This window comes from Bos mutus, chromosome 3 (genome assembly GCF_027580195.1).
Source record: "Bos mutus isolate GX-2022 chromosome 3, NWIPB_WYAK_1.1, whole genome shotgun sequence".
NCBI classification, from domain to species: domain Eukaryota; kingdom Metazoa; phylum Chordata; class Mammalia; order Artiodactyla; family Bovidae; genus Bos; species Bos mutus.
Window position 1 is genome coordinate 68132469 of NC_091619.1, and position 26396 is coordinate 68158864.

Sequence of the window (26396 nt, forward strand, 5' to 3'; positions counted from 1 at the left end):
TCTTACTATTTTTTCAGTCTAGAACTATCTTACTCTTATTCTCTGCCTTATTCTTTGCCCTCTTCAAGTCCAACTTACAAGATACATCTTTTTTGAAAGTATCCAAGGACTTCACAAAATAATTTTTCGCTTTCACTTCAGTCAATTCAGTTGCTCAGTCATGTCTGACTGTTTGTGACCCCCATGGACTGCAGCACTCCAGATTTCCCTGTCCCTAACCAACACCTGGAGCTTACTCAAATTCATGTCCTTAGAGTTGGTGATGCCATCCAACCATCTCATCCTCTGTTGTCCCATTCTCCTCCTGCCTTCAATCTTTCCCAGCATCATGGTCTCTTCCAACGAGTCAGTTCTTCACATCAGGTAGCCAAATTATTGGAGATTTTGCTTCAGCATCAGTCTTTCCAATGAACATTCAAGACTGATTTCCTTTAGGATGGACTGGTTGGATCTCCTTGCAGTCCAAGGGACTCTCAAGAGTCTTCTCCAACACCACAATTCAAAAGCTTCAATTCTTCTGGGCTCAGCTTTCTTACAGTCCAACTGTCACATCCATACATGACTACTGGAAAAACCATAGCTTTGACTAGATGCACCTTTGTTGGCAAAGTAATATCTCTGCTTTTTAACTTGCTGTCTAGGTTGGTCATAGCTTTTCTTCCAAGGAACAAGCATCTTTTAATTTCATGGCTGCAGTCACCATTTGCAGTGATTTTTGAGGCCCCCAAGATAAAGTCTTTCACTGTTTCCACTGTTTCCCCGTCTATTTGCCATGAGGTGATGGGACCGGATGCCATGATCTTAGTTTTCTAAATGTTGAGCTTTAAGCCAACTTTTTCACTCTCCTCTTTCACTTTCATCAAGAGGCTCTTTAGGTCTTTGCTTTCTGCCATAATGGTGGTGTCACCTGCATATCTGAGGTTATTGATATTTCTCCTGGAAATCTTGATTCCAGCTTGTGCTTCATCCAGCCCAGCATTTCTCACGATGTACTTTGCATATAAGTTAAATAAGCGGGGTGACAATATACATCCTTGACATACTCCTTTCCCTATTTGGAACCAGTCTGTTGTTTCATGTCCAATTCTAACTGTTGCTTCTTGACCAATACAGATTTCCCAGGAGGCAACTCAGGTGGTCTGGTGTTCCCATCTCTTGAAGAATTTTCCACAGTTTGTTGTGATGCACACAGTCAAAGGCCTGAGGTAGTCAATAAAGCAGAAATAAATGTTTTTTTGGAACTGTCTTACTTTTTCAATGATCCAGTGGATGTTGGCAATTTGATCTCTGGTTCCTCTGCCTTTTCTAAATCCAGCTTGAACATCTAGAAATTCATGGTTCACGCTTTGTTGGAGCCTGGCTTGGAGAATTTTGAGCATTATTTTGCTCGTGTGTGGTAGTTTGAGCATTCTTTGGCATTGCTTTTCTTTGGGATTGGAGTGAAATACTGACCTTTACCAGTCCTGTGGCCAGTGCTGAGCTTTCCAAATTTGCTGGCATACTGAATGTAGCACTTTCACAGCGTCATCTTTTAGGATTTGAAATAGCTCAACTGGAATTTCATCACCTTCACTTGCTTTGTTCGTAGTGATGCTTCCTAAGGCCCACTTGACTTCACATTCCAGGATGTCTGGCTCTAAGAGTGAGTGATCACACCACTGTGGTTATCTGGGTCATGAAGATCTTTTTTGTATGGTTCTTCTGTGTATTCTTGCCACCTCTTCTTAATATCTTCTGCTTCTGTTAGGTCCTAACAGAGAACATTCACGCCCTTGTTTGCATGAATTGTTCCCTTGGTATCTCTAATTTTCTTGAAAATATCTCTGTCTTTCCTGTTCTATTGTTTTCTTCTATTTCTTTGCACTGATCACTGAAGAAGGTGTTTTTCTCTCTCCTTCTTTGGAACTCTGCATTCAAATGCGTATATCTTTCACTTAGATTTTTTCGCTTTCACTTAGATTTTTAAAAGTGTTTCTTGTGTTAAAACTGGATATTTACATGTATATATCACTAGCTGAAACATGATTTGAGGGTAAGCAAAGGTCTGTTTACTCCTGTATACCTAGCATGTTCCATTGCACAGAACAGCTTAATTGACCTTAAATTTGTTACATTAAATTGCATCATGATAATAAAAAGAATTATACAGAATCTGACTACCTCTTATCCTTACCATCATCTTTTCCTAGTATTATTATAATTTCGTTCTAGCTGCTTTTGCTGCTTCTAATCTCTGCCTATTAAAAAAAGTGTGTTCTCAACATGGTAGCCAATCCAAAGCTACCATCATACTCAATAGTGAAATATTGAAAGATTTTCCTTTTAAGGTTAGGAATAATACAAAGATGCCCACTCTCATCAATATAGTATTGGAAGTTCTAGTCATACCCATTAGTCAAGAAAAAGAAGTAAAAGGCATCCTACTTGGAAAGGAGAAAGTAAGTACAACTCATTATATGTGGATGACTTGATGTAGAAAACCCTAAAGACTCCACCAAAAAACTCTTAGAACTAACAAACAAATGCAGTAAAGTTGCAGGATATAAAAATCAATATACAAAATCTTGTTTTGCTTTTATGCTATTAACAAGCTATCAGAAAGAGAAATAAAGAAGATTATCTCCTTTATAATTACATCAAAAAGAATGAAATACCTAGGAGTGTACTTAACCAAGGAAGTGAAAGACCTGTACACTGAAAACTATACGATACTGAAGAAAGAAATGGAAGACAGAAATAAATGGAAAGATGTTCTATGCTCATGGAGAGGAAGAATTAATAATGTTGAAATATCCATACTACTTAAGGCAATGTAAAACTATACTAGAAATGAAGTAATGCCACTCAAAAAGCCTCCAGTTACTCTCATTTTATATCGATTAAAAAAAACAAAGTCCTTGCTTTCCTCTCTAGGCCATGCACAACCTGTCCCTGCTACTTCCTGGCCTCCGCATCCTCTTGTACACCAGATCACGCTGACCTTCTGAGAAAAGAGCATACCATGCCTTCAGGGATTTTGTCTTTTTCATTCTTTCCACCTGGACAGACCAGAGCTATTACCTTTTCCAGGTCTTTGTTCAAATGTTACTTTTTTTTCTTGTCTACCATTATCGTCCTTTATTCCATACAACTTAAACCATTAGATGAATTAATACATATTAATACATATTGCATACTTTTGGTCTGTTGTTTACATCCCTTCCTAGCAATACTGGAGTGGGTTGCCATTTCCTTCTCCAGGGCATCTTCCTGACCCAGGGATCAAACCTGCATCCCTTGCATCTCCTACATTGGTAGACAGGTTCTTTACCACTAGAGCTACCTGGGACTGTCCAATGAGGGTAGGGATTTATCATTTATTATTCTATCCCTATTGCCTTGAGGAGTGGCTGGTGAACAGAAGGTGTTCAATAAATACTTGAAAGTATGATAGAATCACTAGTTTTAAATTTTATTTACATTTTATTTTCAAACTGTCTTTTTGTATGGTAGAGGATTTTTATTATAATTTCCTTTACTTTCTTTATTTTAACCAGTCAGGAAATGCATTATAAATGAATAGCCTTTTCTTGAACATTAAATCCAAATGACATTACTCTTTCATTGGAGGACTAAAAAAGTATCAAAATAATTGTAAAATATGGTATAACTTCATGGCAAATAGATAGGGAAACAATGGAAACAATGACAGACTTTATTTTCTTTTGCTCCAAAAATCACTGCAGATGTTGACTGTAGCCATGAAATTAAAAGATGCTTGCTTCTTGGAAGAAAAACTATGACAAACCTAGACAGCATATTGAAAAGCAGAGACATTACTTTTCTGACAAAGGTCTGTATAGTCAAAGCTATGATTTTTCCAGAAGTCTTGTATGGATGTGAGAGTAGGACCATAACAAAGGCTGAGCACTGAGGGATGGTATGGGGAGGGAGGTGGGAGGGGGGTTCAGGATGGGGAACACGTATACGCCCGTGGCAAATTCGTGCTGATGTGTGGCAGAAACAATACAATATTGTAAAGTAATTAGCCTCCAATGAAAATAAATAAATTTAAATTAAAAAAAAAAAAGAATTGATGCTTTCAAACTGTGGTGTTGGAGAAGACTCTTGAGAGTCGTTTGGATGGCAAGGAGATCAAAGCAGTTAATCTTAAAGGAAATCAACCCTGAATATTTGTTTGAAGGACTGATGCTGAAGCTCCAATACTTTGGCCACTTGATGTGAAGAGCTAACTCATTGGAAAAGACCCTGATGCTGGGAAAGATTGAAGGTAGGAGGAGAAGGGGACAACAGAGGACAAGATTGTTGGATGGCATCACCAACTCAATGGACATTAGTTTGAGCAAGCTCTGAGAGATGGCGAAAGATAGGGAAGCCAGCATGCTGCAGACCATGGGATCCCGAGTCGGACATGACTGAGCAACTGAACAACAAATGATACTTACTAGACACTTAACATTTTATCAAACTCATAAAACTCTGTAATGTTGGCATTTATTATTTCTATTTTAAACATGAAAAGGAGAAAAATTAGAAAAATAATTTATCTAAGATAGCATAGTCAATAAATAGGAGAACTGAATTCGAAGGTAGGTGGAGCTTGTGATCTTAATGTTCCTTCATTCTCCCTCTCTATGTGTGGCATCTATAGCTATAAAGAATAATTTAGTTGTAATTATGTAAGATTCAATGCCTAAGATTAGCTTCTACGTACTAGAAAGAACAATGGATTTGGAATGAAAAGACTTGATGTTAAATACGTAATGGCTCTGTGACCTTGGATGTTTGATTAACCATTCTGAGCTTCAGTTTTCTTGGCCACAAATTGAGTTGCCAAATTAAAAGAATTAAATCAGGTAATGTATTTACAAAATCTCAACAAACTATCAAGTAACTTAATTTTTCAATAATCTATACTAATAGGTGTGCCTTAGATGTGATTTCTCTGAACTTATGGTCAAATGCTTTAAGAGTTCTGTTTGTTTGTTTATTGTGGGAATTAGCAAACACCCTCTTCCAACAACACAAAAGAAGACTACATATGGATATCACAAGTTGGCCAACACCAAAATCAGATTGATTATATTCTTTACAGCCAAAGATGGACTCTATATAGTCAGCAAAAATAAGACTGGGAGCTGAGGGTGGCTCAGATCATGAAATCCTTATTGCCAAATTCAGACTTAAATTGAAGAAAGTAGGGAAAACCACTAGACCATTCAGGTAAAACCTAAATCAAATCCATTATGATTAAACAGTGGAAAAGAGAAATAGATTTAAGGGACTAGATCTGATAGATACAGTACCTGATGAACTATGGACAGAGGTTCGTGACAATGTACAGGACACAGGGATCAAGAAAAAGAAATGCAAAAAAGAAAAATGGCTGTCTGAGGAGGTGTTACAAATAGCTAAGAAAAGAAGAGAAGTGAAAAGCAAAGGAGAAAAGGAAAAATATACCCATTTGAATGCAGAGTTCCAAAGAATAGCAAAGAGAGATAAGAAAGCCTTCCTCAGTGATCAGTGTAAAGAAATAGAGGAAAACAATAGAATGGGAAAGACTAGAGATCTCTCCAAGAAAATTAGAGATAGCAAGGGAACATTTCATGAAAAGATGGGCTCGATAAAGGACAGAAATGGTAGGAACCCAAAAGAAGAAGATAATATTAAGAAGAGGTGGCAAGAATACACAGAAGAACTGTACAAAAGAGATATTCATGACCCAGATAATCATGATGGTGTGATCACTCACCTAGAGCCAGACATCCTGGAATGTGAAGTCAAGTGGGCCTTAGGAAGCATCACTATGAACAAAGCTAGTGGAGGTGACAGAATTCCAGTTGAGCTATTTCAAACCCTAAAAGATGATGCTGTGAAAGTGCTACACTCAATATGCCAGCAAGTTTGGAAAACTCAGCAGTGGCCACAAGACTGTAAAGGTCAGTTTTTCACTCCAATCCCAAAGAAAGGCAATGCCAAAGAATGCTGAAACCACCACACAATTGCACTCATCTCACACACTAGTAAAGTAATGCTCAACATTTTCCAAGCCAGGCTTCAACAATACGTGAACCGTGAACTTCCAGATGTTCAAGCTGGATTTAGAAAAGGCAGAGGAACCAGAGATCAAATTGCCAACATCCACTGGATCATCGAAAAAGCAAGAGAAATTCCAGAAACACATCTACTTCTGCTTTATTGACTATGCCAAAGCCTTTGACTGTGTGGATCACAACAAACTGTGGAAAATTCTTCAAATGATGGGAATACCAGACAACCTTACCTGCCTCTTGAGAGATCTGTATGCAGGTCAGGAAGCAACAGTTAGAGCTGGACATGTAACAATAGACTGGTTCCAAATAGGAAAAGGAGTACATCAAGGCTGTATATTGTCACCCTGCTCATTTAACTTACATGCAAAGTACATCATGAGAAATGCTGGGCTGAATGAAGTACAAGCTGGAATCAAGATTTCCAGGAGAAATATCACTAACCTCAGATATGCAGATGACACCAAGCTTATAGCAGAAAATGAAGAACAACTAAAGAGACTTTTGATGAAAGTGAAAGAGGAGAGTGAAAAAGTTGGCTTAAAGATCAGCATTCAGAAAACTAAGATCATGGCATCCAGTCCCATCACTTCATGGCAAATAGATGGGTAAACAATGGAAACAGCAGCTGTTTTGGGGGCTCCAAAATCACTGCAGATGGTGATTGCAGCCATGAAATTAAAAGACGCTTACTCCTTGGTCTTGGTCTAGAGCATGACCACCTCTAGACACCTAACTGGCACTGCTGTAACACACCCATCCTTTAGCATTGACAGTATTGACCTTTCCTGTGAGTTAAATGATTAATCACTTATTCAGAGTGATGGGTTTTTGTTTGTTTGAGTGATTGGTATCCCATCTCAGAATAGGCAAATGGCACTCTCCCCTGGTGGCTCAGAGGTTAAAGCATCTGCCTGCAGTGCGGGAGACCTGGGTTTGATCCCCAGATCGGGAAGATTCCCCGGAGAAGGAAATGGCAACCCACTCCAGTACTCTTGCCTGGAGAATCCCATGGATGGAGGAGCCTAGTGGGCTACAGTCCATGGGGTCGCAAAGAGTCGGACACGACTGAGTGACTTCACATTCACATACTCCTTGGGAGGAAAGTTATGACCAACCTAGATAGCATATTGAAAAGCAGAGACATTATTTTACCAACAAAGTTCCGTCTAGTCAAGGCTATGGTTTTTCCAGTGGTCATGTATGGATGTGAGAGTTGGACTACAAAGAAAACTGAGCCCCGAAGAATTGATGCTTCTGAACTGTGGTGTTGGAGAAGACCCTTGAGAGTCTCTCGGACTGCAAGGAGATCCAACCAGTCCATCCTAAAGGAGATCAGTCCTGGGTGTTCATTGGAGGACTGATGTTGAAACTGAAACTCCAATACTTTGGCCACCTGATGCAAACAGCTGACTCAGTGGAAAAGACCCTGATGCTGGGAAAGATTGAGGGCAGGAGGATAAGGGGACGACAGAGGATGAGATGGTTGGATGGCATCATTGACTCGATGGACACGAGTTTGGGTGGACTCCGGGAATTGGTGAATGATAGGGAGGCTTGGCATGCTGCGGTTCATCCAGTCGCAAAGAGTTGGACACAACTGAGCAACTGAAGTGAACTGAACTTATGCTGGGAATGATTGAAGGCAGGAGGAGAAGGGTAAGACAGAGGATCAGACGGTTGGGTGGCATCACCGACTCAGTGGACATGAGTTTGAGTAAGTTCCGCGAGTTGTTGATGGACAGGGATGCCTGGCATGCTGTGGTCCATGGGGTTGCAAAGAGTTGGACACAACTGAGCAACTGAACTGAACTGAATATGTATTTATTGAAGCACAGTTGATTTACAATATTATATTAGTTTTAGGTGTACAAAATAGTGATAGAAACGCAGATGTAGAGAACAGACAGGTGGCCACAGTGGGGGAAAGGAAGGGTGGGATGAGAGTAGCATTGATAGATACACACTAACATGTAAAAGAGATAGCTAGTGGGAACTTGCTGTATAGCACAGGGAGGTCAGCTGAGTGCTCTGTGATGACCCAGGTGGGTGGGATGGGAATGGGAGGGAGTGCCAAGATGGAAGGGATATATGTATACATACAGATGATTCACTTTATGTACAGAATTGTAAAGCAACTACTTGTGCTCAGTCACTTCAGTCATGTCCAACTCTTTGTGACCCCATGGTCTATAGCCCACCAGGTTCCTCTGTTCATGGGGATCCTCAGGCAAGAATATTGGAGTGAGTTGCCATTTCCTTCTCCAGGGGATCTTCCCAACCCAGGGATCGAACCCATGTTTCTTATGTCTCTTGAATTGGAAGGCAGGTTCTTTAGCACTAGATCCACCTGGGAAGCCCAAGATTGTACTCCATTTAAAGTTATTACACAGTGCATACACATGATGGAATATTACTCCATTTGAATCAGTTCTAATGAGGTGGATGAAACTGGAGCCTATTATACAGAGTGAGGTAAGTCAGAAAGAAAAACACCAAATCAATATATTAATGCATATATATGGAATTTAGATAGATGGTAATGACGACCCTATATGCAAGACAACAGAAGCAGCAGAGATATAAAGAAAAGACTTTTGGACTCTGTGGGAGAAGGCAAGGGTAGGATGATTTGAGAGAATAGCATTGAAACATGTATATTACCAGATGTGAAATAGGTGACCAGCCCAAGTTTGATGCATGAAACAGGGCACTCAAAGCCGATGCACTGGAACAAGCAGAGGGATGGGATGGGGAGGGAGGTGGGAGGGGCATTCGGGATGGGGGACACATGTACACCTGTGGCTGATTCATGTCAATGTATGGCAAAAACCACCACAATATTGTAAAGTAATTAGCCTTCAATTAAAATAAATACATTTACAAATAAAGTTATTACAAATCATAGCTATATTTCTTTGCACTGTCCAATATATCCTTGTTCCCTATAATGGTTCAGTTTAAATTCTATTCAGATTAAGGATTCTTGCCATTTATCTGGCACCATATGAGAACTCACGTTGCTCATTAGAAAGGAGAAATCACCAAAATGCCTCCTGAACTGAATGTACTGAAATCCTTGGATAATAAATGCTGACATTATGACATGCATTGGCCTCTACTTTCCTTTCAGGTGGATGGCTCATACTCTGCCATCATGCTGCAGCTGGTGGTAGCCTGCCCTGCGTCGTGTGCAGTGTGCACCAAAGATGCAACTCTCTGTCACCAACTAACCTATATAGTAGGTAATAAAACCGATCACTCTAAAAATCAGTGTTCAGTGTACTTGGAAAATTCATTACTATGCTCTTCTTTGTCCTGCCTCATCTCTGGGCTCAGCCTGAAAGAGGTAAACATTTTTAAAGAGCAAGCCTTCTTTAGTAACTATATATTGATAATATTATTTTATTTTCCTATTAGTTCCTGGTGGTCTCAACCAAAACTATGTTAAGACCTTTAGAGGTAATTGAGATATCTTGCTATCACAAAAGAATACCATCATTTCAGTCAGTTGCACACTTATTTAATAAATGAAAAAAATAGATCACTTTGATTATATTTTGTCCATACTTTGTGCAGATTTGAAACCTACCACAGGGTGAAAGGAATATCAATGAATCAGAAACCTGAACTGCAATTGTTCAGTATTAGTAAGATTAAGTGATGTACCAGCAAAACAGATTATTATCAAAGTGCATCTAATTTTGAAAGTGTAGTCTTTTTTTATTGGTGGTAAATGAGCTGTAGAAATGCTAACAAGATACACTGCCTGTATTCATTACATATTGCTTGCTTAAGTCAACAATTTAATAAGATACCTTATTAACAAATTTGAGGAGAATGTGATTTACATCCTTATATCCAAGAAGAGATAAACAAGCTATAAACTCTGCCAATCGAAAAACTTCAGAAAAAAATCTAAGATGGAGTAGAAGAAAATGAGTTCTTTCATTTCTAAAATCCTATGACTCCATGAGAATTAAGAGGAAAATAGCATTGTCCTTCCTGACAGGGAAGAGACAGTTTCAAGGCTAGTTGGTCATACACTGTTTCCAGTCTGTGTAGAAAACACTTTCAAAACACTAAATTCCCATCCACTCAAATAAACTTCACTACATTTTTTTTTTGATCAGAGATAGCTGATGTCTGTAAGAAACAAATATTGCTCATCTACATACTGCACCTTTATATCTTCCTTCTCATTTACAGAATGCCACATTTGTGAAGTTAGATTTCATAAACACAGAGAAGTAAATGGATGACTTGTGAATGGAGCCTGTCTGGTCCTAGACAAGAAGTAACTGACAGAAACAATAGCTTGCTCCCTCAGAGTCAGAAATCTCTAGGGGACTGAGGATTCTTAAAAAAACAAAAAAAACAAAAAAAAAACCTCTCTCAATCCATATCAAAAACAATAATGAAAGAAACAAAATGCCAGCCTGGCCAGAATTAACAGAATTCAAATAACCAGTAATAAATTCTAAAAAACAGCACCCCCACCCTGCCAAACAAAACCCCATGACATAGACTTGCTACTGCTACAGAAATGAGAGCAATTCTTCCAAAAGAAGGCGCTGTGGAAATCTTTTGTCTTTTACATTCTTTTTTCCTCTCTTTGTTTCAATGCTATAGTCTGAATTTCATAAGGGAATTCTGATTTGCTTCCCCCATGGCTGATTGTTCAAATATCACCTGTAGACCTCCCTGGGACAATGGACTCTTCCATCCTTATGACACTGTCATTGGCAGTCGAAACAATTTTAGCATGATAAAGATGTGTTACAATAACTCTTGATTATAATACATCTTTATTGAGTTAAAATGCTTTGATTTCTAATGACAGAGCAGTGATAGCTCTGGGGTGATTATGGTGAAGGGATTTAACAGTTGGAAGCCCTGAGTACCACCTGTCATCACATGATGGACTTCATTGGAGGGAACAGATATTAGACAGGAGGCCAGGATGGCCCAGACTATAATGAGAACCCCACTGACAGATCCTCGGCTTGTCTGGAGAGAATATAGATCCTTACCAAGTTGCCGACTTCTAGCCTGAAGCTAAAAAGCAGAAACCAGCACTCCTTCTCACTTCCCCCACCCCAACCCACACCTTTATGTTTGAGAAAAAATATGACTGGCTTTACAGTATAAATATACATTGCTTGCAGAAAACTGGTTAGGAACTCAGACACAGGCTCAGCTCTTGACTGAATCTGTCTTGGGCCAGCAGGGCTAGAGTAGGTTGGTACACAGCTTCACAGACAGAAAGCCTGAGAAGCCACTTTCAAAAAAAAAAAAAAAAAAAAATTCATGATGATAATCCCAAACAATGAATTAAATTTGACATCTAAAGGAACAGATGGGTTTAGGTTTCTCAAATAAACATGTCATGGTAACAAAAAATATAAAAATCCATCATTCTGATAAAGAGCTGCCTTCCCCTTAAACTGAGAAATCAGAGGATCATTTTCATTTTGTTTATTGTTCTTACCCAGGTGATAAGATTGCTCAGAGGGTATTGATTATCTCTGCTCTCCGCGGTGCTCCCCTCCCACGTGTGTGTACTTGCTTCTAGTCTGTGCTTTTCTTCCCCACAGCAGCCCCTGTGACCACGAGGGTTTTAATCATCACTGATGGATATCTCTCCTCTATAGAGTACAAATCTGTCCCTCTTGTTTAATCTCGCCCTGCTCTCTTTGAGCAGAAATGGCATCGAGGATGTTCGGGAAAATGCCTTGCACAGCCTTTCAAAGTTGCAGTCGTTGTTGCTGGGGCACAACTGAATATCCAGCTCTTCACTCACTGATCACACCTTCAGCAAGCTTCGCAGACTGCAGGTGCTGGCGCTCAGCCACAACGCCCTCCACACCCTGCAAGGGTCTTGGTTCCGAAACACCAGGGGCTTGAGCCGGCTCCAGCTGGATGGGAATCAGATCACTAATCTGACGGACAGTTCTTTTGGAGGCACACGTCTCCACAGTCTCAGGCATCTGGATTTATCTAACAATTTTATTTCCTTTATTGGGAAAGATGCCTTCCGGCCCCTGCCTCAACTACAGGAAGTAGACCTTTCTCGAAATAAGTTGGCCCACATGCCGGATGTTTTTACTCCCTTGAAGCAGTTAATCCATCTGAGTTTAGATAAGAACCAGTGGAACTGCACTTGTGCTCTCTACCAGCTTGCCCGATTCTTAAGAAACTACATAAAGTCTTCTGCTCGCACGCTCAGGAACACCAAGGACCTAAGCTGTCAGCCGTCCACCATGGCTGCAGCCACTACCAACAGTGTACTAAGGCTGTCTGAGACCAACTGTGATTCCAAGGCTGCCAACCTCACTCTGGTTCTAAAGGACAGAAGTCCCCTCTTCCCAGGGCAGGATGTGGCCCTGCTGACTGTCCTTGGCTTTGCAGGTATGACAGGGAGAAGCGTACCCAGCTCTTCTCCATATTCTTGAAATTCACTATGATGTCTTTCTCTGGCAACTGGGGAGCCTTTTCAGAGCTTGCAGAAGACAGACATTGTCATTAGTGTGAGAAGATGCTAGCTGATTTGGCATAGGTTGCAAACATTTCCTGTTGCAAAGAAACTGTCTAACACAGAGGAAAGGGCCTTGAGCCAGAATTCAAGAGCTCTGTGTCGATGTGTGGGTGTGTGCTAAGTAGCTTCAGTCCTGTCTGACTCTTTGCGACCCTGTGGATCATTGCCCACCAGGCTCCTCTGTCCATGGCATTCTCCAGGCAAGAATACTGGAGTGGGTTTCCATTTCCTCCTCCAGGGGATCATCCCAATCCAGAGATCAAACTGGCATCTCTTACTTCTCCACATTGGCAGGCGGGTTCTTTACCACTAGCGCCACCTGGGAAGTCCCAAGAGCTCTGGTCCTGGTATAACTAGCACTGCGATCTTCAGTACTTTGCTGTTCAGACTTTAGTTTAATTGTGTGTAATGAAGGAATACCCTATATTTCAGTCATCCATTACTGATATGTACTGATACATTCATTAAGATATTAGGGGTTTCAAAAAGCCATGAGACCTAGTCTCTTTCTTCAAGGCACTCATATCTGTGTGCCTGTCTGTGGTAGTAAGAATCAGTGGGCTTTACCAAGGACAGGGGGAGGCTATAATGACAATCCAGTGTGTCCTGCTTTATAGCGCTTGTATAAGTGATGACTGGGCTTCCCTCCTGGCTCAGTGGTAAAGAATCCACCTGCTAATGCAGGAGATGTAAGTTTGATCCCTGGGTTGCGAAGAGCCCCTGGAGAAGGAAATAATAACCCACTATAGTATTTTTGCCTGGGAAATCCCATGGACAGAGGAGCCTGGTGGGCTACAGCCCAAGGGGTCACAAAAGAGTCAGACATGTCTAGGGACTAAACAAAAACAAATAAGTGATGATTAAGGGCATGAGCTCCACAGTTAGGTTACCCGGGTTGGAAATTTGGTTCTGCTCTTACTTGCTGTGTGACTTGGGCAAATTATTTAGCTGCTCTGTGCCTTGGTTTCCATCCATTTGGGGATTTTGAATTTTTTAAAGATTTCTGTTTATCTAACTTGTTCATATACTTGGCCCATTACCACACCCACTCCCAACTAAGGAAAGGATACCATCCAACCCTTTAATTTTTCTATAGTTGTTTTAAATTTTTTAAACTATTCATCATTACATCTCATTATATATCATTATGATATAGTGTAATGTTTCATTGTGATTAGTCAAAGACCAAATATGCGTGAGATTTGTTGAGTTATCTAGATGTTTGTATGCTTTCAGTGCATGGTAAGATCCTTTGTATTTGTGGGTACCATGGTGATGAAAAGTGTGTGAGTGTGTTTGGGGGATTTTTAGCTCTTGACACTTATACTTTTAATCAGGATAGATGGAAACCAGTATCAGGTCTAGACACTGAAATGACCACCAGCAGTAATCAAATTCACTTGAAAGTGAGTTCAAATCCTTTCAGAAAGATAAATTGTTTTAGAAAATGTGTAACCATCTCAGTAATTTTATGTGCTAAGAAACAATTTACTACAAAAGGCAAAAACACTAGGGCAACAGAGTTTTTCCTTAAATGTGTTTCTTATCATAGAATCCTACTTCAAGGGGAAAATTAATAGACATTCCAATAAAAATACCAAGAGATACCCATATAAGCAATATGTTGTCAGGTTCAAATAGATTTGAGCAATGCTGGATTAAAGTGAAATAGGCTTCTTTACCACAGCATTTCTTGTATCTTTCATTTTTCTAATAAACATTATGAGTCTCTAAGAGGAAGATATACTGTGGAGCATTTCTCAGACTTATTTGACCATTAACCTTTTTTTCCCCCACAGAGGAAATTCTCATTGAACTTGTATTTTGTAGGAGGTTGCTTTGGAAATATTACAATAGATACAATTTTTAGTATCTCCTAGGTATTTTTGATATATATTTTTAGAAAAGATTTTGCCAAGTTAACAACTCTGCATTAGTGTAGAGATACATAAAAATTCTGGAAGATTCCAAAGGTTTTATCAAAATGATAGGAAGCTAAACTTTATAAATATTATTATATGCCTGTTAAGTTATAGCATGTGAAATTACCAGAAAAATGTACCCTTCATTGATTAACTATTACAGATGCTGTTTTTAAGAGAGATTCATCTTTAAGACAACTCTTGACTTTTGATATTAATTTACTCCTTTTAAGGTGCTACTTTTCCTAAAGCAAAAGTGTGATCAATAATCTATATCTCTAGATTGTGGGAAGAAGACTTAGAACTAAAATTTGGCCTCTGATTTTATTTTCTTCTTTGACTATAGATAAATCATCACAATTCCAAAGAATATATAAAATCATATCCCGTGAATTTAAACCAATAAGTGGCTAATTGGCACCTAACCCTTCCTATTCTGTGAACTAGAGGATAAACAAGAAAGCTTTCATGAAGCTGTAACATTGCCAATACTTCGATGAGATTTTTATCATTAATATTGCATTTTTCTAACTCAGAAGGATTGTTAGAACACTTCTTATTTTTTTTTATTATTTTTTTTAGAACACTTTTCAAAAAATTAAAAAATAGCAACAATGCCCATGGCAATGAAAATCAGCCATCTTCTTGACAGCAGGTTCAAACTGCCTACAAGCTTCATTCGCTGCTTTTGCTCTCTGCACTAACAGTGAGTGACCATACCTGAGTGGCAACATGATACAGACATAGCTCTAGCATCAATAGTGGGAGAGTGAGTGGTTCCTCACTGTTTGGACACAATTACAGAGAAACTTTATCCCATAATCAAATTATATGTACTTCCGTTTCAATGGCTGACTCATCTGTTTAATAAAATTGAGGTCTTTTCTTCCTTTATTATGGTTTAGTAACTGCATCAGTCATACAAAGTATTCTCTTAATAATCTGTTTTGGACTTTTCTCCTAATAGCTGAGGCTTCTAGGATCTAATAGAACAATACAAAGCCTACTTTGGTAGCACCAACAATTGTAACCGCAATAATACATAACAATGACCACTCACTGAATCTCACTATGTCAAAGAACTGTGTTAAACATGTCACATATATTGTCTCACTTTATCTCTGAGTGGTATTAATTATTCCTGTTTGATAGAAAAGAAACAATAAGGCTTAGAGAGGTTAGAAAATGTGCCCAAGAAAAGTATCAGGACAGAGCTTTGAATCCTAAGCTTTCTTACTTAGAAAGTAAGAGATATAGAGATGTGTCTAAAATTTTATTATTTTCATACTTTTGACATTTAAAAATCAAAATTTTATTTGGAATAGCCCAGACTATAAGATCTTGCAATTAAAATGTTCTGACCTAACTTCGGCTACTACTTAAAAAAAAAAAAATATTGTGTTTTTATTAGAGATTTCATTATCTCAATATGTTATAACATTCTCCAAGAGTGTATTGATGTTAAATAAATTAAAATGGGGTGCAAAACATTAAGATATGGTAAGCTACACAAAGGTTAGCAGATTTTTGTTTTTGATTTTTTTTTTTTTACCAGAAAGTGCTATTCTATTTGGTTAATCTTCATCTTTAACAGAAAAAATGAAACAACTATGCTTGATACCTTCTCTTTTCTTGAAAGTTTAAAGAAATATCATCACATTTTCACTAAAGTTATCTGCCATAGACAGAACCAGGCAAAGTGCTATCAAGGAGTCTAGAAAGCTGATAACATCTCATTCACTGCCATTATCTCCAGAGTCAGGGAACCGAGTTTACAGGGCAACTGACTTGCTCAAGGTCACACAGCAAGTTATAGATAAAGCTGGATGTAGAACACAGAGGTCCAAACTCAGTCTATACTGACAACATGTTCTCCTGATTACCGTTCTGGAGATTTGCGAGATTAGATCACTCTGCTTTTCATTATTAGAATTCATAAAACAGAATTCTTTCTGTTTACTTAAGAGTATTCAATAAATATTTCTGGAGTGCCTCCTCTCTGCCAGTGTTGTGGTCACTGGAGATACAATGTCAAACAAGACTGAAAAAGTCCATTTCCTCAGAGTGCTTAATTCTAACAGGGGAGGACAGACAGTGAACAAGCAAATGAATAAGTGAACAGAAAACTTTTACATTGTTATAAGTGCTAAGAAAAAGAAATCATTGTGTCAGAGGAAGAGCTGGGTGTAACTGAGACTTTGGTTTGAGCATCTAGGTGGCTGAGGGTGCCATTTGTCAAGATGAAAAACTGTGAGGCAGAAAGAGGTTAGACTTTGCACTCGAGTCTGAGAAATACTACCCTTTACTATTATATTTAGATGATAAGCTAGCCTACAGAGAACATGAAATGACAGTACCAGGAATTCTGAGATTAGATGTCAATCATTTTATTGTGGGAGTTCATAGAAGGGGGTGATCTTTGCAAGATTAAAAAAAAATAGCAAAACGATCAAGAAACCATGAGGTATTGGTTTAGATTTTAAAGGATAAATAAAATTCAAATAAGCAGAGATAGGAGAAAGTATTATAACCATGAGTAAGAGAATACACGAAGGCTTAGAAGGACATTTTAAGACTAATGAATTGAAGAGTTTGAAGCGTAGTGCTTGAATGTGAAAAATAATTTAAAAAATAAGGCTAGGAAGGAAGGTTATGGCCAAATTAGAGTCTTGAATGCCAAGGAGTTTGACCTTTATACTAATAGAAGCCAATGATGTATTCTGAGGTAGGGGATAAATCTTTAGGGATGATTAAAATATGGCAATAGCTTGTAGAATCTTTTTTTCTTTGGGGGAGGAGGTTATTGTATATGAGAATTTCAGGGTATATGCTAAACATTGTCTATTTTTATTAATTATGGGATTAATAAATGGAAGTTTCAGTTCCCTTAGGCAGAAAAGAATGTTAATGTAGGAATTATTTTAATCTGAATGAATTTCAGTCCGTGAAAAAACTTTTTCTGTCAAACACATTCCAGATGGTATTGTTTCTTATAATTTTTAATAGATACAAAGAAAGATCCAAATTGGAAAACAGAACAATGTTGATTAAATAGCCTCTATCTGAACTAATATTTTCCACATGGTGATAGATCACCCACCCATTTCAATGCCCTCTAAGCCATTAACCTTGGTACTTGTGGATTTCACATTTGACGATTTATGTTTCTTTCCATGATGTTATCTTTTAATAGTCTCTCCATTTGTCACAGGAGCTGTTGGTCTCACTTGCCTAGGTTTAGTTGTATTTAACTGGAAACTTCAACAAGGCAAAGCAAATGAACACACATCAGAAAACCTTCCTTGCAGAACCTTCAATGAATCCCTGTGTGATCATGAGGCAAGAAATTACCACGCTCAGGGATACTGTAACTGCCACTTAACTCAGGAAAACGAGATAAAGGTCATGTCCATTGTGGGGGCCGGAAAGGAAATGCCACTTTCACAGGAAAGCAGCCATCAAGCAGTACAGGCCTCTGGCTCCACAGCCCTTGACGGATCATTTAGAAACCTGAAAGGGAAGGGCCATGGGGCAGACAGCACTTTCTTCTGCTTTGGTGGCAGATTGCTGCAGTCAGGATGTTCAGAGCCTTCTGGGAATATGGCAGCTTTTAATGAAGCTGGCTTACTTACAAGATATTGTCCACAGAGAGTTGAAGGGTGGAGGAATCATGAGCCTGGGGAAGGCCAACCTCAAACTTTGCCACAGCATGTAACAAGAACGACAGGTGAGTTGTCTTGCTTGAAAAGTCCCACTTGGTTTAAATCGCTTTTGATTTCCTCGAAAGAGTAATGCCATAGAAGTCACCATGGAACTAGGTTATTCTTCTCCTAAAGATACTGGATGTGCATTTTTGGGTGTATGTATGCACATGTGTGTTTACAGTGAGGTGTACATGGATGCTTCCAACCCTCAGGAGCTGAGAGTACATCTTGTACCCCTTGGAAAGTGAATTTCATGACCCAACACCTAAATTTTTTTTTTTTTTTTAAAGAAGACTTTTCAATAGCAATAGCACTGTTAAGTGGAGAAGGAAATGGCAACCCATTCCAGTATTCTTGCCTGGAGAATCCCAGGGACAGAGGAGCCTAGAGGGCTGCCATCTGTGGGGTCGCACAGAGTCGGACACGACTGAAGTGACTTAGCAGCAGCAGCAGCAGCACTGTTAAGATTTATGGGAAGCCGAGTATTGGCTTCTGTTCCAACATCCGTCGAGCTCTAATGCCAGTTCTGCAGTAAGCAACCTTCCCAGAGCATGACATGTTAGAAGAATGGGCCTTCTAATGCTAGTGATTCATTTCAGGAATGATGTCAAGACACACACTATGCTTGCTGAGCTGTCAGGGATGATAACTTCCCAGTTCAGGGAAAGTCAGGACTTAATTCATCGTCCCATGTTGGAAGCCAAGTGAATCTGGCCGTGACACTACCCACTGTACATGGGCGATGTCAATATTTAGGTGGAAGCAATGAATTAAATGTCTTCCTTTTTCTCCCTGAATAGTAAGGCAATGCTCTCAGGCTTAGTGGTGAAAACTTTGACAGCCGCTCTGTAAAGAGGTTCCTGTCATTTATTTGAATTGGTTTACAACAAGCAGAGCTTTCTCTCAGAACATGAATGACAGAGGTGCTGCACCAAGAAATTCTTACCATGGGGATCTGGCCCTAAGGATTTAGGGACAATTGGAGATAAATAAAATTGTATATTGTTTCACATGTGATATAAAGTAGGGTGTGAATTTATGCCACTGCATCCCTCAGACTTCAGCTCTTACCAGTTTTGGGGTCATCATGATTTGATTGAAAAGAGAAATGGCCAAGAAAGGAAACATCTGCTGTAGAAACTCGATCCGATTAGTTTTATTTTATAAAGGAATAAGCACTTAACCTTTCCATAAAATCATACCTTAGGCAGATGTTTCCTTTTAGCTTTGTCGAGAGCCTTCGCATCTCTGTGGGAAACTCCTATACTGAAGGGAATGTTGTCTCTTAACCATTTAAAACCCAGTCTTTTGTTTCACACAGAGAAAACGGATTTGTCAAATCAACACAATCACTTTAAGAAAGACTTGAAATTCTACATGCCAGGCATTGTACTGTATCCAGAAAAAGAGAAAAACAGTCAAGACCACACCTACTCTGAAAAAGAAGTCTGTAAGAGGCAATGTCACTCTGATTAGGCCTTCTAAGTCAGAAACACAGAATTACAGTGTTTCAGGGGTAGAGGAGACTTTGGAGATGATCTGGTCCAAAAGCTTTTAATATTTATCTTTGAGCCATGGAGCTGTCTTAGAATATGATAAATTCTCTCCCCAGAATAATTTTATAACTGCAAAAGTTCCCTTCTAGTCTAATCTCCTGATATGCAGTGAGTTAATGACTTCTCCAAGGTCATTCTGAATGTTGAAGGCAGATCTTAGATTAGAATTGGATGCAAGCTGGGGCTATTTCACCTGTTTCTTTCTATCGCTCCAAGAAATACTTCTTTGGATAAAACAATTTCACAGACCCAGAGAAAGAACACTGATAAGATGTAATTTTAAACTTAATATGCATTGTGGAAGAGGATAGGGTTTAGTATCAGATAGATCTGGGTCAAACTCTGCCCATATCATTTAGCTGACACATGACTGGGGGAGAATATTCAACTTCTCTAAACTTGTTTCTTTCTCTGTAACTGTGATAGGATGATAGAACTTATCCAATGGATCAGGTCTCTTAAATGAAATAATGAACGTACGCTATTTTGTACAATGCCGACCTCTTAGTATATACTCAATGGTGAACTATTACTATTATTTTTGTCATTAACATTATTTAACATGGTTCATTAATATTATATTAATGCAAACCATTTAAAAGTCTTCAACACAGACCAGGCCACAGTCCAAAACACATTCATTTAACAAATATTTAATGAATACACTATTAAGTGAAGTAAAATAGATATGGACTCCACATGAATGGAGCCAGTAATATCACAAGTATATCTGTTGCTGCTGAGGTTACGGAGAAGGCAATGGCACCCCACTCCAGTACTCTTGCCTGGCAAATCCCATGGACGGAGGAGCCTGGTAGGCTGCAGTCCATGGGGTCGCTAAGATCAGACGTGACTGAGCGACTTCACTTTCACTTTTCACTTTCATGCATTGGAGAAGGAAATGGCAACCTGCTCCAGTGTTCTTGCCTGGAGAATCCCAGGGACCCGGGAGCCTGATGGGCTGCCGTCTATGGGGTCGCACAGAGTTGGACACGACTGAAATGACTTAGCAGCAGCAGCAGCAGCAGCTGAGGTTATCATCTGCTTGAAACCTGTTACTCAATATTGTATTACATTCTTCTTAATGATTTAGTTCCAAGTGGTAAATGAGTTAAGAAAAAGTTACTATAGCTATTTGGAAAGAATTTAAACATTATTCATATTTAAAGCTAACCTAACTGACAACTAATCTAAAGATTTACAACTATGAATATTTTTATTTCTAATTCCACAACTTTTACATCAGCATCAATCACAACTGATTAAAATGTGTCCATAAAGAGTGTCATTGCAAACACACCAAACTGCCAAATGTCCCTTAAGTATTTGGCTAAAATATTAAGGAAATATTCAAGAATTGCCATAATCGGAGGAGTCCTTTTTGTACCTTTCATAAGGTTTCTAAGCATCTGTTTGGTTGGGGTAATAAAACTATGCTCAGTGCTAAATTCCTGCATTTATTGTTCAGCAGATATCAGCAGTGACACATTTAGTAGAAGATATGCAACATCGGCTTCAGCCTTGGCAAGAGGAAGTCTTGAAAAGCATTTAACAAATGAATCATGGCAGCCTCCAATGGAAAAAGGAGACAATGGCTTACAACCTCACAGGCAGAGACATTTTATTACAGGCTCATCATCCAAGCCTTGTGAGCCTGAGGAACACTCTGTACAAAGGATCTTGCAAAAACACAGGTCAAAATATGATGATCCTTGTAGACTGTTAACACAGAGCAGTCCTGGGTATTTTCAGCCAAATAATTCTCTTATCTGTAAATATGTGCCCTGTGATCAATTTCAAGATTACATGAAAGAAAAGAAGCCAAATTGTCGAAAACATTCAAAGCCCAAGAAGGAGCAAATCCAAATTAACAGAGCAATAGAAAAATTCCTCCTGAGTGAGAACAACATGGAGTTATCAGGGTTATCAACAAAAATCAAGAAAACATATTCCCCTAAGAAGGTTAGCTTCCATCATCCTGATTTAATAGAAAAAAATAGTTTGGTGATGTCATCCAAAACATCAAGCCATTGGAAAGAGCAGAAAAATGAAAGTAACCTGACCAACTTGGATCTCAAAAAATGTAGCAACCCTTGTGAAAGAAACAAAGGAGGAAAGGGGCTTACTGATCCACAGATTCTGAAAAAGAAGAGAACCAATCCAGCTGACTTCAAAGGGAAAAGTAAAGCACAAAATTTAAGGATAAAATTAAATTTAAGCCCTTTTAGAAAAGTCAGAGTCCATCCAGAAAAATCCTTGCCAGATCTCCCAAAGAAACTCAAACGAGCATCATTACCTCCTGATAAATTCTCCACAGCTTCTGAGAAAGAAGCCAGAGTAAACCTTGAGCCCTCTGCAGATTTTCGCCAACAGTCAGAAGGTAACAACTATGTTAAATTCACTGCAAAGAGGCTGCCTCTCAAACATGCCCCCAAGCAGACCCCATATTACAGAAAAAACATGAAAAAGCCTTCTCTGCTCAGTGCTAACGACTTGTCTGTGGCCAACCAGAGCTCTATGGAAGGCACCTGTCACCCTACTGGACATATTCCCGATGGAGACCCATCAACACTGACTCAGCCCACACCCACTGTTGCTGAACATGGGCATTCACACTCCTCCTTCTCAACTGAGCATGTGCGAGGTACAGCTTGCATCATAATGGGCATCCCAAGTTATTTACCAGCAACTTTGGAAAACATAGGAAGGGATGTTTTATCATCCCACCATTCTAGGGGGGCTACTGACCAAGGGGCAACAGAGCCCACTGAACACATGGAGCAGGACAAATTGAAGACCAGTGAGCTAAGCCAGTTTTCTATGTCCCTAGGGAATCAAATCAGCAGGACTGACACCTATGAGGAACATACTTTAAATCAAAAACAAACCTTAAAACATACAGAGCAACTCTCAAGTCACGAACAACTTGGAAATGAGAAAACATTAATGACAAAACCCAAAATATCACATCCAATTGTGGAAAGCTGTGTTATGGATGAGGGAAATGATGTAGAAACAAAACTTCCTAAAACAGAAACTTTTGATTGCTCTCCTGTTCCCCAGACACAATCCAAGGGCAACTTAACATTTATGAAGACAAATTTTATTCCATACCAAAATAGAATAATGCTTCCCAAGGATATCAGTACCTCTCTGAGTACTCAAGCCATCTGGCCTCTAACCAATAGTAGTGAAAAAGGAATTGACAGCATAAATGCATTGCCCAGAGATGACGGAGCTGAAGCACTGGAGATAAAAATAGTAGGGAAAGATGAGAAAAAAAGGCTCGATGAAAGCACGGCAGATTTTAGTATGTTAATTGGGACCACACAGATGACCTTAAATGGCACCAGAGAAGAAAAGCAACAAACTTGGGAAAATGGAAAAAGTGAAAACCATGTATTCTTTGATTCAGATTCTGTTGAGGCAACTAAAGATTTAAGAATGATGAGTCCCCATGAAACCCAAAATAGACTACCTTGTAGTGAAATAGATCTTAAAATTAACAGTAATATGCATTATTTGAAAGAAGTTCAAAATATTCAACCAGATACAGATGATAACAGGTACACATAAAAAAGGTGCAATGACAGGGGAGACATTACCAGAGTCAAAAGACATTAGTTTTGAGGCAGAAAATGAGGTGCCTCTAATTCCTCGAAGAATAAATGAAGCTGAAAACTCTGCTCCTAAACCTACACTGTATCCACCAGCTGCTGAATATGTTAATTCATCACCTTTAGAGGCAGAACAAAGTGAACACAATAACTCAAATAGTAATCCTTTTCTACTTCAGCTTTCTTAAAAAAGACACACAAACACCCCCTAGCCTTTGCATGCATTTCAAATGCATTATTTTGAAGGGAGAATCCTCAGTGACTCTTTGTTATCAATAAAATAAAAGTACATAGTTGAATATAACACAAAAATCAAGCCATAAGATATGTTTGACACAATTAATTGAGTTTGCATCTCTAAGGAATGGGGAAATGGGAAAGAAGAATTGGGCCTCATCCTGGAAAGAAAGCAAACATTAAAAAAAAAAAAAAAGCCTTAAGCAAATGAAAGATTAAATAGGAAAAAGTGCTTGAGCAGATTTATACTTGATGATTATTTTATGGAAATTACTATACACATCTCAATTAGTGGTATTACAATATTGCTTTCTACACAGATGATTATATATTCATATTTGTGCCTGATCTGTTTTCCTAATTATGGTATGAAAATAAAAATTGAGCTTTGTTAACTGTAGTCTAGCTGATATGCATATTGGCATGTTTCAACCATTTGCAACTGTTCTGTTAACAATTATGCTAGGTCCTAAGTAGAAGTCTTTAAAACCTGTTATTTCTCAAAGGGAAAAACATTACAGATTTCCAGAGGTAGTAGGCCATTTCTATAAAATCTGTTAAATCCTATAAATCCACTAGGTGGAGATCTCGACTTCAATCATTTTAGAACAAATGGGGCTTCAAAATCAACACAATAGCTTCAGAACAAAAGGCATCTTAACAGGCTTTATTGCCAGTTGTTATTAACTTAAGATTTTGAAAACTAAATAACCCATTAGCGTGTAAGCTTTAAGGCCTGAGCTCTTGAATTTAGCATGCCACTACTGTTTGGTGTGAGTATTCCTCCTTGTGCACAGAGATTAAATGTCTTCATAAACATTAGATTTCAAGCAATGGTAGAATAAGCATTTCTTATTCAAAGCCACACTTATTTCAAAGTTAGAGGTATACTCAATTTTATTAATGATATCCTAGTAAAATGTTGAAACCGTATCTTCATGGTATAGAATAATATATTTCACATTTCCTAGTGGGAAAAAAAGGTTGCAAAGACAACTTTCTTTTCCCTATCTCCATATATAAGTCTCTGTATCCTTGTAATCTACATGTGGCAATATTATAAAGCTTAAAAGCTTTTAGAACAATGTAAATATTGCTTAGAAGGCAACCTGTCTCCTGTTTTCTTTCCTATTCAGAATTGCTAGCAAATGACAAACTTTTTATTTTGAAAAGTCCCTAAACTTATTCTCTCTCTTTCTTTCCCATCTTACCTGGGTTTCAAAATTTTCTTGCCTTTAATTCCTACTCATCTCCCCTCTCTGCTTGAGCTCAACTCCTATGCCATCTGTCTGCCTCGCCTGATCCCACTTCATTTTGTCAAGTACCTTGAAGGTGAGAAGTTTGCACCTACGCAAACCCCTTGCACAATAAATTTACTGTATTCTAATTCCTGAGCTTCTCTGGTGGCTGCGTGGTAAAGAATTTGCCTGCTAATGCAGGAGACATGGGTTCAATCCCTGGGTCAGGAAAATCCCCTGGAGAAGGAAATGGCAACCCACTCTGGTATTCTCGCTTGGGAAATTCCATGGACAGAGGAGCCTGGTAGGCTACAGTCCGTGGGATAGCAAGAGGGTTGGACACAGCTTAGAGACTAAACAATTCTAATTGCCAGCTCTCTCAGTTTTGTAGAGCTGATTAGACTTTTTCTCTGTAGCTATCTTTCTTTTTCCTTTTCCCACTTTTAAAAACACCTTCATCTTACTGCAGACCCCTTAACTTTGTTCTCTTGTCACTGCCAATAATGCCCCTGGTACATAAGGGCCTAAAGTACTCTGGTCACTAGCTTTCACTCAGAGGGCAGGGATGATGGTTTTCCTGGACTCTTTCTCCTCATTCATTTCTAAATCCAGTCTTTGACCTCCTTCTGTTTCCTTTGAAGAAGTTCTCGGGTTTAGCCCTGCTCCTGAATCCCCATGGTAACCATTGTAGTCTTTGTGTTGTAATCAACTGGATTACTACTGCAATGGCAGCCCAGTCAGAGGCTCTGACTTCAATGTCTTTTGCTTCTGTTTCAGCTCACTAGTCCTCTGCCTTTATTAGGAACAAATCACCTGCGGTACATGTTAAAATGCAAAGTCGCAGGCTCCATCCCAGAGATTTTGATTCAGTCGATTTAGAATAGGGTCCCAGAATCTTCATTTTGACAAACATTTCAGGGTAATCTGGAGCATGTAATATATAGCCTATACTAAGAAACAATGCTTAGCTATTCCAGTGCACACTATGAGATAATTCAATGACTGCCTCACCATAGGAACTACATACAGTTCTCTAAGTGGGCAAATCTTTCATACTAAACTCCAGTGAACTTTCCAGAGAATTACTTTTTGTCATATCTTTCACTACTTTAGAGAAAAAAATGTAACTGTCTAAAATTTCATGTCCAAATTCTCTATTCTGGTTTCCAAAGCTTTCCAAAATCTGATCCCATCTAATAATCAGAACACTTCCCCCCTTCTCACTGTTTTCCAACCAGCATCTCTATCTCTGATAGGCTAATGTTTTCAGTGTCCTCTTCTTTTGTTAAATGTTTATTTATTTGGCTGTTTGAGCATCAGTTGTGGCATGCGAGATCTTCGTGTGTCAGGCAGGATCTTTCTTTGCAGTGCATGGACTTTCTAGTTGCGGCATGCAGGTTCCAGAGTACATGGGCTTTAGTAGTTGTCACACGTGGTCTTCAGTTCCTTCACAGCATGTGGGACCCTAGTTCCCTGCTCAGGGATCAAATCTACGATCCCTGAATTTCAAGGCAGATTCTCAACCACTGGACCA

At 38.9% G+C, this 26396-nt stretch overlaps 2 protein-coding genes across 2 annotated transcripts in view; one reads left to right on the forward strand and one right to left on the reverse strand.

Annotated features, from left to right (window-relative positions):
• The window catches only part of TNNI3K (TNNI3 interacting kinase), a 351856-nt gene that overhangs the window by 73728 nt on the left and 251732 nt on the right, over positions 1-26396 (reverse strand). The gene's annotated exons all lie outside the window — the stretch shown is intronic.
• LRRC53 (leucine rich repeat containing 53) lies at positions 9208-23575 on the forward strand. The gene is given in 6 exon segments (XM_070368701.1): positions 9208-9295; positions 11648-11705; positions 11707-12461; positions 17722-18237; positions 21242-23328; positions 23330-23575. Coding segments are annotated over 6 exon segments (3750 nt in total).